Source organism: Conger conger, chromosome 10, assembly GCF_963514075.1.
Source record: "Conger conger chromosome 10, fConCon1.1, whole genome shotgun sequence".
Taxonomy (NCBI): domain Eukaryota; kingdom Metazoa; phylum Chordata; class Actinopteri; order Anguilliformes; family Congridae; genus Conger; species Conger conger.
Genome location: NC_083769.1, coordinates 46,822,465 through 46,834,964, shown reverse-complemented (window position 1 = coordinate 46,834,964; position 12,500 = coordinate 46,822,465). Strand labels below are relative to the sequence as shown.

The following is a 12,500-nucleotide window of genomic DNA, read 5'->3' as shown; positions in this document are numbered from 1 at the left end:
TCCGCAGCATCAGAGCTCAGCCCATAGAATCAGCAGTGGCAGTGAGCCACTCTGCTCCCTCACGTGCGTCACCGCAGTGGGAACCGCCCGTGTCACCTGCACAACGCCGCCGCTCCGCCCGGTCACGGTGAGGGGAGAGGCCTGGCCTCTGTGAGGCCGGGGAGGAGAGACACGCGTCCGTTCACAACACTATCAGCGCTCACTCCGTCTGGTTCAGCACCGAACCTTCGCTTCGGCGCACGCAACAACCCAAACCGTCACGGTCCTGCTTTAAAGGGGCAATAAGGTGAGATTTTATGTGTTAAAACATTGTTACAAGGCCATTGTAAATCCCTTCCTATCGTTGAAAAAGGCTCACTGACATGTTGACTCACCCTCCGCCTGTGTTTATAGTCCTTAAATTCGGGTTTCAAAATACGCAGTTGACGGCCCCGGCACATTGTACAGCTGTACAATAATTCAAGCTCATTGGTTGAAAAATGGTTCTAATTGCCACAGCCAATGGCGTGTCAACGTCAGCGTGTTTACAGAGAAGGGGGAGGGATAAACAGTGTTGCGGTTTGAGCGTGTCTGTTGCTGCTATTCCTCTCTTGACCGTTAGAAGTCCGAAATGACTTATTGTACCTTTAACGGAAGAAGGGCAGTTAAATTCAAATTCAGTGCAATTCTGTACGATGAAGGCTATTATGCGACATAACAGGGTTCTGAGATTAATCCTGTGATTAAAGCCATTAGAATCCATGTTAATCACGGCATTAACCACAGCTTTTAAGTGATACAAGTCAAAAGGAAAGGATAATTAAATAAAGGTCTAAAACATTGTGTTTGAAAATGACTTTATTAAATCAAACAGAAGGATTATGATGATCTAGTTGTGATGCAATTTTATGTTTATTGATATGGCTTACTGATAGCCTGGCTTATGCATTTCTGATGGGTTTATTAAATTCAGGTCTACCTAATAAAGTGCTCAGTCAGTGTATATACACCGATAATAATTAAAATAAGGACAAATAATAACAATAACTACAAAAAAAAACAAATAATTTCCCCTGAAAATATTTTATACAGCAAAAGGTCTTCTAACAAACACAAAATATGAGCCTAAAGTCCAGCCCATTACGTAATATTGCAGTGCAAAATTCTTCCAAAAGTGCCATATTTTTGGATCAATTATAACAGAAAGAAGAAAAAAAAAAACATTTTGCAAGTCTCCGGGTTAGTGCAGGACGGAAGTTGCACTTCACGGTTTTGCTCAGGATTAAAGACATATGAAAGAATGAAGCAAACTTCAGGTTAACTTTCTCCTGAGCAAAGAAGGAAATTCCACTGAAATTGAATGATACGGATGTACAGGTGCTAAACAATCTAGACAAATGATTTCGTCGTTTCCAGAGGAGTCATAAACGGGTGTTTTCGATTCATGCCACGATCCCTTGGCACTTAACCGTCACAGTGTAGAGGTTTTCATAAAATATGAACAAAAAGACCATGTAAACAAGCGAAATCAAATAAAGCAATCAAAACCAGCGCACATGAGAAACCCAATCCTCTTCAGAATCAGGAGGCAAGAGCCCAGAATCACTTCATGGGCTTATTTCAATTCTCAAACTCTCGATTTCTACTAAGAGTTTGATGGGAGACATCGTGAAAACCGAGCCGATGTTTTAGTGGCGGCACACAGGGGACCCTGCACGTCCCGAACAGGAAGTGAGGCTCCGCTCTCGTCTGAGACCATTAGGGAACGTTACAGCACACTAAGGACAGCAGCGTGCTCCACGGCACGTTAAGAGAAGAGAGACGCGGACAATAAGAGCACTTTTTACCCTCCGCTGTACGATTTAAAGACAACCAGCCAGGACAGCGTGTAACTCCAGCCAATGAAATATTCACTTTTAAAAAAAGTATGTGTATGTGTGACCAAGCCTCATCTTGGTAGTTCCTTAAGCACTTTTTCCAATAGGCTGGGACAGTCGGCTTCCCCACAAAACATCCCAAAGTCTGCTGGGATACCTGCCATGTTCAGTCCACAGAGAGCCAGGCAGTGCCAGGATTCACTGCCCTTTGGACATCAATGTCCCACCCTCAGCCAGCCACAAAAACCCCCAAAAAAACCGAACAAAAATAAAACACACAATTAAAATCTCCGGGTACCCAAATACGAGGCTCTCCCGGTCTCCGTTCTACCTCGTCAGCCGGGCAGGGAGAAACCCGAAGCGGAGGCACAGACGGCTGTGTGTGCTAACCGCGTCTCTCCTGGAGCGCAGCCGTGAGGAGGGGTCGAGCGGTCTGCAGCTCGGGGGTGCTCCGGGGTGCTCCGGGGTGCGGTGTGTTCGGGGAGGGAGAGAGAGCCCCAGCCAGCCCAGTGTCCTGCGCCACACAGCCGTTCGGGGAGGGAGAGGGGGTCCAGGACGGGACGAGGGCAGCATCCCCATGCGGCGCCCCCCCAGCCCAGCCCACCCCCCTCCCGCGCGCCCCTCTCAGCGCCCCAAACTCACCCGGTTTCTCGGGGGCCGGCTCATGTGTGAGGAGTTTCGCGCCGCGCTGCTAATTCAGAAACGATCAGAGTGCGGTCGCCGATCTCGCCCGATAACTTCACCCCCGGCTCCGTCCGTCCACCCAAACAAGGCGGGTCCTTCTCGGGCAGGAAGTCTCAGCCAATTAGCGAATGACGGAGCTCCGCTCAGACCCAGCCAGCCCATCACACTCAGCAGACCCCGCGGAGGAATCCATTTACGCCTCTCACTACCAGCATGTTTTTGCAAAGCCCAGCAAATAATACCAGCCCTAAATTATTCAGAGACGCTCTTGTACTAAAAGCTTTTGATTGTTCCACGGGAGAGATGGCTAAACGCCGCGTGCGATTGCGATGATCCCCGTGTCCGCGTGTGCCCCGTACTGCGCACGTGACCGTGCAGGCATCGCACAGGCGTGTGCCACGCGTGTCAGACGCTACGAGACAGCGGGAGAGGAGAGGAGACGCGTCGCTTCGCCCTGCAACACACATCGGTCAGCAGCCAGACCACGTAACCCCACCAAGAACCCTCCACAGCCCCACACACAGCTACAGAGCGTGGAAACTACAAACCGCCTTTCACAGGAACTACAAACGGCCCTTTTCAGGAACTTCCTTCACGCACATTTAAAAGTATCAAGAACTTGGACCACCACACAAAGTGGACTGTTCCGAAATCAGAGCCTCCCACAGGAAGTGTAACACGTGTAAAATGTCACCGTGCAATAAGTTGTGTTTTTCAGCATAAACAGAAGAATCAGAGTCAGTGTCTTTATGAAAGCACGGAGCTTCATGGGCTGGACCCATTTACCCACAGGACAGCATGCGATTGGCTGAGCTCCCAGCAGACCCACACAAGCATAGCCAATGAGGAGGGCTCACAGTCGCGGGGGAGGTCCAGTACCCCTGAACCACACCCACAATCTGGTGTGAATGGTAAAAAGTAAATGGACTGCGTTTGTTTAGCGCTTTTTCCAGCACCTACGACGACACAAAGCGTTTTACAGTTAATGCCTCTCATTCACATTCACACTCACACACCAACGGCGAAAGGCTGTCATGCGAGGCACCGACCAGCTCATCGGGAGCATTCAGGGGTTAGGCGTCTTTCACAGCGACACTTTGACACACCCAGGGTGGGGGAACACGCAGCACAGCTCATCCAAATCCCCCCCCCCCCCAAGGACACTCTGTAACCAATGGAAGTCAAGTCTCAGTCTCAGTTTCAGAATCAGGTGACCATGCTGTGTCACTGTTTTATCTCCACTTCAGAGGCAGGGATTCTTCGGCCATGTTTGAATGATGTGGTTTAAGGCTCATTAGTGGAGGTTCGTTAGTGTGCTTGCCTATATGACTTTATTTAGGCCCATTATGTCAGTGACCAGTCGAGTGGTTAACGAGTTGTCATTTCAGTCAGCACTTATTGCACTTACGGACTCTCCTGGGACTGTCAGTAAGTACCATGACCCTCTGGAGACACTGTGACCTCTGACCTTTCCCCTTCTGTTGGTGTTTTGAGACACTCTGGAGTGACATCAATCAACAATACGCGACTCCCCATATTGACTTTCACTTGATCATAATCACTTTATTATTTATTATAGCCCAAATTAAAACTGCAACCAAGTTTCCACATTCATCTCAGGGTGAGCACAGATGTAAAGGGAGACATGTGAAATTTGATTTTTGTGACAAAATATCTCAGCTTACTTCATTATTAAGCAGACAGCAAGAGTCCTGAGCAGGGATCAGCAACCAACGGTCCTCGAAGGACCGAGGGAGTCAAGTCTCAAGACAGTTGGGCCAATCAGTAGCACAAATTAGACGAGAGAAAAGAAAACCAGCGCTGGATTTGGTTTCAAGGGCCAGAATTGATGATTCCTGGTCATGAGTACCTGCATAGCTTCGCTTATGAGGTCGGCTGGTAAAAAAAATATAACTTAAAAATAAATAATAAATAAAATAACTTGGCAGGACTATGATTAGGCCACTTCCTGAGTGTAGCATTAATTCACATAATTTCAGCAGTGCATAAAAAGCACATCCTCTCCTGCAAATCATAAAGGTCTCATACTGTAGCTAGGCCTTAATGTTAGCATCGGGTCGATACCCATAAACCCCTACATTACCCAGAATCCCTGTCGCTTTACCAGCTTCCCCCTCCACAGGAACTCAAACACTACCCCACCCCCTGTCCATCTCTTGGTGACAACACTCTCAGAAATACAGTGTTTTCCATGCAAAAAAAATGTAAGTTACATATTGCTGGCTAGGGTTACAATTTCGTGCACCTTTTGGGTACTGCTCACTCACTCACATACACACACACACACACACACACACACACACTCTCAGACATATGCAGACACACACACACACACACACGGGCGTGTAGTGTCACTCCCAGGGCAGAGTAGGTCTCTCACAGCACACTTTATTACTCACATAGCTCTTACTGTGTTTTACTGCCTGTCCACAGTCTCACCCAGTCAAACAGCTTACCGGCAACACACACTTCTGTAATACGCTGCATTAGCAAACAAATTAACTGTTACACCATCCAACCTGTAGGACACTCACCACAGTTATAATGGACCTGACATCGCAGAATAATAAGGTAATGCATTCAATCAACACGGATAAACTCAAATGCAGGAATATAGTTTTCTTCAGAGATGAACTTTGGCAGGTTTTAATGATTGCCACGCCAAACTGAGTGTGCAAAGAAAACCCTTTTTTGGCTTGTTGTTAAATGTAAGGGTGAATGTGAAAGTCTGAGGGTAAGGGTGGTGAGCAGACGTGCAGGAGACAGGCACGTCCTGAGGAACTCATTTCCCCTGCAGTCACAGATCAGCAGAGCAGCTCTGCATAATGGAGCCTGAGTTCCACCTGAATCAGGACACACTGCTCCTGGCTAACCTCTCTAACTGGGACAGGACACACTGCTCCTGGCTAACCCCTCTAACTGGGACAGGACCCACTGCGGTGCACACACACTCCTGCACACACACACACACACACACACACACACACACACGCACACTCACACGTGCATACACACACACGCAAGCACACTCACACATGCATACACACGCACACGCACTCACACACACTCATGCACATACGCACACACACACACACTCATGCACACACACAGTCACACACAGAATGCTTTTTAGGATGCAGACAGTCTTTAAGCATGGCTGCAGAAATTCACAAATCTTATGCACGTTATCAAGCGACTCTCTATCCCTCATGTGACCCCTGAGGGTCATGCAGAAACTGGGCACTAGCTCCAGGCCCAGCAAGGGTGCACTGTTAGTGTCTGTCAAACAGCCACGCCACACATACCCTATCACAGAGCACTCAGAGGCACAGACATGCTCCCACTTTCTTCTGGCACCGATAGGGATCCCTGGTATAGGGATCAAACCAGCAACCCGTCCGACTGCCAGACGACCGCTCTCACCTCCTGAGCGGGTGTGACCCGCTAGATAAAGAACGGACGCGTGCGGTAATGAGGCAGCCATGAAAAGGTTAATTTCCTCTTCGGAGCTGAACTCACGAGCGGGGGTGACTGAAGACCATCATCATCAATTATCGAGGGCGGACCGTTCCTCACCCCAAATATAACCCACCGAGCCTTGTTTAAATCACGAGTCCCGCCGGGGTGCCATCAGGCGCGCCGGACACCGAGAGGGCAAACGTGTCCGTTTCACAGCTCAGAGAACCCCGCTGGCCCAGCATCAGTGTACACCAATGGGAAAGCGGCAAGAACTTGAGTAAAGGAGGAAATGGGCCTATCACGTAGCACAGGCAGGGAGAGGAGCAGGGTGAACACGGGAACAGGGGAGATGCAGGGCTTGTGCTGCTTCACAGACGTTACAGACACCCAGCACCGGCTTCTGCTCTCCCAGGAGTCACATAACATTCCCATCAAGCCCGCCGCGGACCGGCTGAAAGAGAGTGAGCCTCCCTTTCCGCAGCCCCCCCCCCCCCCCCGCCCCGCGGGGAGGCCAGCTCCTCCTGAGGAGGGTCTGAACAGCCCAGCTTTTCGGGGAAACGCAGAGAGAGAGAGAGAGAGAGAGAGAGCTTTGCTGTTAAAAGGAGAGAAAGGCTGTGAGGTGGAGGAACGCTAAATCAATAGAGGGCTCATTACCACGGTCTGACTGTAGGGGGTTTCAGAACTGTATCAGCGCCAAGCAGCCCCGTTTCCCCCCGAGAGACCGAGCCGGGAAAACCCAAAACCCGTAATCCCGCTCCGAACCGGCACAAACGGGAGCGCGAGGCTGGAGCCACGCACACAGTACCTGCCCGATTTAACCCCCCCTCACTCCCCCACGCTGCCCCACGCTGCAGTCAGCCTCACCTCCGCTAATGCGTCCCTCACTTTAGACAGAAACTAAATATCCAAACCATTAAAACCCAGCGCAGGGCTTTTATGTGCGGGCGTAACCTCTGCCTCCTGTCGAGGCCCGGCACACAGCCGCACCCTGGAGGGCGTTAAGAGGCACACTGCGCAGGATTTTCAACTCAAAATGTTCTAAAACAAACACGCAGGCACTCTGAGTCTGTGTTCACTTCTGCCCAATATCCTGTATTAGTTATTCTAAGAAGAGTTTGGGACGTTTCTGGGTGACCCTTTTTAGTTTTTAGTTTTTTTTGTTTTAGTTTTAGTTTGGGGCAGCCTGTAGTGGTTAAGGTACATGACTGAGACCTGAAAGGTTGGTGGTTCAATCCCCGGTGTAGCCATGAAAAGATCCGCACAGCCGTTGGGCCCTTGAGCAAGGCCCTTAACCCTGCATTGCTCCAGGGGAGGATTGTCTCCTGCTTAGTCTAATCAACTGTAAGCCACTTTGGATAAAAGCAAATAACATGTAATGTAACGTAATGTAGTGTGTGTACTGTATCTGAAAAGCATGGCCAATAGGAGGAGTGCAAGAGGAAACATGTATGGATTGGCTACTACAGTTGATTGAGTTTTTGATGGTAAACACAGGAGCGAATCACGGAAAGAAATCAGAATCAGAATCAGAATCTCTTTATTCGCCATGTAGTTTTACGTACAAGGAATTTGCTGTGGTTTGTGGGTGCATGCAAACAACATAAAAATAGGAACATAGATATATAATAAGGTGGAATGTGATCGAGGTAAAATAAGTAAATATATACAATACAACATAATGCATATATGAAGTATTGTTAAAGTGCAAAATATAAAATATATAAAATATAAAATATAAAGTTTATGAAGTTTATGGGGGAGGGATAAAAGTCTGTGACAACGGGGACCCTTGGGCCTTGTTGATGAGGCCAGCTGCCGATGGGTAGAAGCTGTTTCTGCATAGACTGCCTTTAACATTCCACATTTACCCCTCTGCTACTTCAACATTTCACTGGCCAGAGGAAGGCCTCTATTTAAACCTGACAGAGAGAAGGAAGTGTTTACATACTAGGCTGACCTGTAGCCCTGTGAGAACACGATAACGTTCACTTCTGTACATTAAGGCCAGACCGCAGACACAAGGCAGGTCAAAATTAGCATTAGCATCAGCATAGTCCCAGTCAGCGTGGGTTCATTTCCCCTTATAATACAGAGTCAGAGATCACCGCTGTCCTTCCACACACACGCACACTCTCACACACTCTCACACACTCTCACACACACTCACACACACTCACACACACTCACACACACTCACACACTCTCACACACTCTCACACTCTCACACTCTCACACTCTCACACTCTCACACTCTCACACTCTCACACTCTCACACACACACACTCTCACACTCTCACACTCTCACACTCTCACACTCTCACACACACCTGAGAGAGCATGTATGTGCTGTGCACATGCATTTGTCCATCTCTCATCTGCCTACTCATACTGTAAAACAAAACCATCAGATCTGAGATTCCTCTGATCAGCAGGGGACCAGAAACTGCATCCTGCCTCGTACAGGAGTCTGAGGGCCCCCTGACGCCTCTCCAGGCCTGGAGCCCGTCCAACAGCACAGAGACAGCACTGGAGCACACATGCACACACACATAAACACACACGCACACACACACACACACACACACATACACACACACACCACACGTACACACATATACACACACATACATGTACACACACGCACACGCACATGCACATAAACACACACCACACATACACACACATACACGCATATACACGCATATACACGTACACACACACACATGCACATATACACACACACGCACACACACATATACACACACATACACGCATATACACGCATATACACACATATACAAGTACACACACGCACACGCACACACACACAAACACGCACACACACATAAACACATATACACACACACACACACATACACGTACACACACGTGGGCTTCAGTACTCTATCGAGAGGTCATAAAGCACAGCCCCGTCTTTGTTAACGACCGCCATCCCTACAGGGACGCTCATAAAACATCCCAAACACGCCGCTCAGGGCAGAGGGGCACGCAGAACACACGCGCTGAGAAGCACACACGCGCATGAGAGCCACACACACGCGTCACACGCTACAGAACAGAGCCACAGCGTCACACTGGCCCGGAGATCAAACAGCAAGCAGCTAAAGAGCGGTAAAGAGCGGTAAAGAGCGGTAAAGAGCGGTACCTGTAGAACTGCAGCTGTCGTTTAGGGCTCCCATACCGGGCACTGCGGCCAGCGTGGGAGAGAGAGAGAGAGGAGAGGAGGAGAGGAGGAGAGAGGGAGGAGAGGGAGAGAGAGAGGGGAGAGAAAGGAGAGGAGGAGAGGAGGAGAGGGGGAGAGAGGGAGGAGAGGAGAGGGGAGAGAGAGCGAAAAGCTTAGTTCTGCACAAGGAGGAAATGAGTTAGACACAGACACACAATCAGCAAGGGTCAGATCAGTGGGGGAAATGAGGCCATCCACACAGAGGCAGATTTCAGTGTTGAAACAGGAATGTAAAGAATAACCTGGCATTAAATAAAGAACAGCACATTAAATATGGCCGGGCCCCTTTACTGGTGCCGTTACGCACTGGTTCCTGTTACTAGCAGGTTAAACGTGCAACCAAAAGCACATTTTTATAATAGCTAGGACAACAAATAATTTCTCAGGATCTGAAAGCACTTAAATAATAACGACTAATTCTGCGCAGATAATCTAAAGCCGTTCCAGGTTTCATTAGTGTGCTTATACCGCCCCCTAGTGGTGCTTCTGATGATCTCCAGAAAGGAAGAGCATGGCATGATCTTAGGTACCAGATGCAGCAGATCCCCGTTACACTGTGATAGTTATAGGGACAGGAATTGCCATCGCCTTAAATGTGGAGTTGTGTTACAATGGGCTCATTAAAAATCGATGCGTCCAATGCTAAAATCGTTGAAATCACAAATTTATAAAGCTAGTGCCAGTGTTCTTTTGCTTTTCTGGTACAACTGTAAGCGGTAAATTAAGTATCAAGTATAAAAAATAGTGATTCATCTGCCGACTCTTATCTCTGTAAACCGGCCTACTTCTATTGACGTGATTGGTCCTGTAGCCCCTCTACTTTCTTCCACCCGCGGAGGGTAAAGTCACTTCTGCCTAAGTTACCAGCTCACTGCTTTGTTGCCTTCCCTGCTTTAGCTGATCGAGGGCATACTGTCTGCAACAGCGAGACCTTTTCATTTCCCATCAGCTTTCGCTCCCATTCTCAGGAGAACTGAATCGTTAACAACGTCAAATTTTCAACAGTGTTGACACTCATATGGATGACATTCACGACTGGCGACGGAGGCTGTAAGTCTATCGATATTCAGTCGTACAGGTCTGCATTTCCATGACCGCTTCAGGTTCTCTTTTAGTTCACTGTAATTGACTGATGGTGTGGTTGATAAGACAGAGACTAGCATTACATTGCATTTTAAGCACTGAAAGCTTGTATCAGTAGCGACAGGGATTAAGGTCGCCCTGTGTGTTTTTCAGATAACGACGGTGACACTTGGAGTCAAGCTGAAGCCAGATCAGAGATCAGAGATCAGAGATCAGAGATCAGAGTGCTTGTGACTGAATAGTGCAGCTTGAAAACAGTCTGTCAATTACGTCGCAATCTTTTCACCACAGCTGCCGTCAGCATGGCAACAAATGATTACAAACTATTGATCTGGGCTTTAATCTCCTCCTCTGTGAAGGCAGACACACGTTTTAACACAGGTGCAATCGTCACTTAAAGCCCCGAGATGAATCTGGTCTTGGCATGTGGACCTGCGGACTACGAGCATGTATCTTTTAGGAACCACTTTACATCAGAATTCATGTCATAATGAGACTCCACTGCGAATCAAAAAGACTGTCTTTCATTGCGTTCCATTGTTGTGGGTCAGTGCCACCTTGTTTCAACAAGAATCTCCGGAGTAATTAAACAATTCCTCTGAGTTCCACACTGCATTAAATAAAATCCTTAGTGAGGTCTGTTTACCTCACCTGCAAATTTGGTATTTATAAAATGATCATTTTCACCTTGTCTCATGTGCAAATTAATAAATACCGGGTAGTGTGGGGTGTGGCTTGGTTGGTACGCAGGGCGATGCTGGGTGTAGGTTGGTTGGTACGCAGGGCGGTGCAGGTGTAGGTTGGTTGGTTGGTATGCAGGGTGGTGTGGGTGTAGGTTGGTTGGTATGCAGGGCGATGCTGGGTGTAGGTTGGTTGGTACACAGGGTGGTGTGGGTGTAGGTTGGTATGCAGGGCGGTGCAGGTGTAGGCTGGTTGGTACGCAGGGTGGTGTGGGTGTAGGTTGGTACGCAGGGCGATGCTGGGTGTAGGTTGGTTGGTACACAGGGTAGTGGGGGTGTAGGTTGGTACGCAGGGCGGTGCAGGTGTAGGCTGGTTGGTACGCAGGGTAGTGGGGGCGTAGGTTGGTACGCAGGGCGGTGTGGGTGTAGGTTGGTACGCAGGGCGGTGCAGGTGTAGGCTGGTGTAGGCCTGGCCCTGCTCTTACCTGTAGATCATGCCGGGGGAGCCAGTCTGTCGGAGTGAGAGGCGAGCGGGGGAGTCAGTGGTGGATTCGGGATACATGGAGCCGCGGGGGTGCTGGTGTGGACAGCCTGCCGTGGGGTCTCACTCTCACCTCGCAGGACCTCTGAAAGAACAGAGCGTTCAGTCTGGAGCTGTACCCAACACCAACCCAACACCACCACATCTACAGCCTTACCCGGCATCAATCTAACACCATCACATCTACAGCCTTACCCAACACCAACCCAACACCATCACATCTACAGCCTTCCCCAACACCAACCCAACACCATCACATCTACAGCCTTACCCAACACCATCACATCTACAGCCTTACCCAACACCAACCCAACACCATCACATCTACAGCCTTACCCGACACCAACCCAACACCATCACATCTACAGCTTTACCCAACACCAACCCAACACCATCACATCTACAGCCTTACCCAACACCAACCCAACACCATCACATCTACAGCCTTCCCCAACACCAACCCAACACCATCACATCTACAGCCTTCCCCAACACCAACCCAACACCATCACATCTACAGCCTTACCCAACACCAACCCAACACCATCACATCTACAGCCTTCCCCAACACCAACCCAACACCATCACATCTACAGTCTTACCTAACACCAACCCAACACCATCACATCTACAGTCTTACCTAACACCAACCCAACACCATCACATCTACAGTCTTACCTAACACCAACCCAACACCATCACATCTACAGGCTTACCCAACACCATTATATCTCCTGCCTCCCACAGATCCAGATGCCCCATGACTGTAGGATGCAGGACAGACCACAGTCCATCACAGAAGGATAGACAGACAGTGTGTGTTTAGACAGGGGGAGGAGACCAGAGCACCCACAGACAGGGAGAGCCAGATTCAAACACCAGAACTGTGGATGCCTCTTACAAGACGGTTACAACACATATTACAGGAATTG

At 49.0% G+C, this 12,500-nt stretch overlaps 1 protein-coding gene across 1 annotated transcript in view; it reads right to left on the bottom strand.

Annotated features, from left to right (window-relative positions):
- Positions 1-12,500, bottom strand: part of kcnab2b (potassium voltage-gated channel subfamily A regulatory beta subunit 2b) — a 134,145-nt gene that overhangs the window by 73,151 nt on the left and 48,494 nt on the right. Inside the window, exon 2 of the mRNA XM_061257099.1 lies at positions 11,513-11,653. Within this exon, the coding sequence (XP_061113083.1) occupies positions 11,513-11,589 (77 nt within the window). The 5' untranslated portion in view covers positions 11,590-11,653. The remainder of the gene's footprint in view (positions 1-11,512; positions 11,654-12,500) is intronic.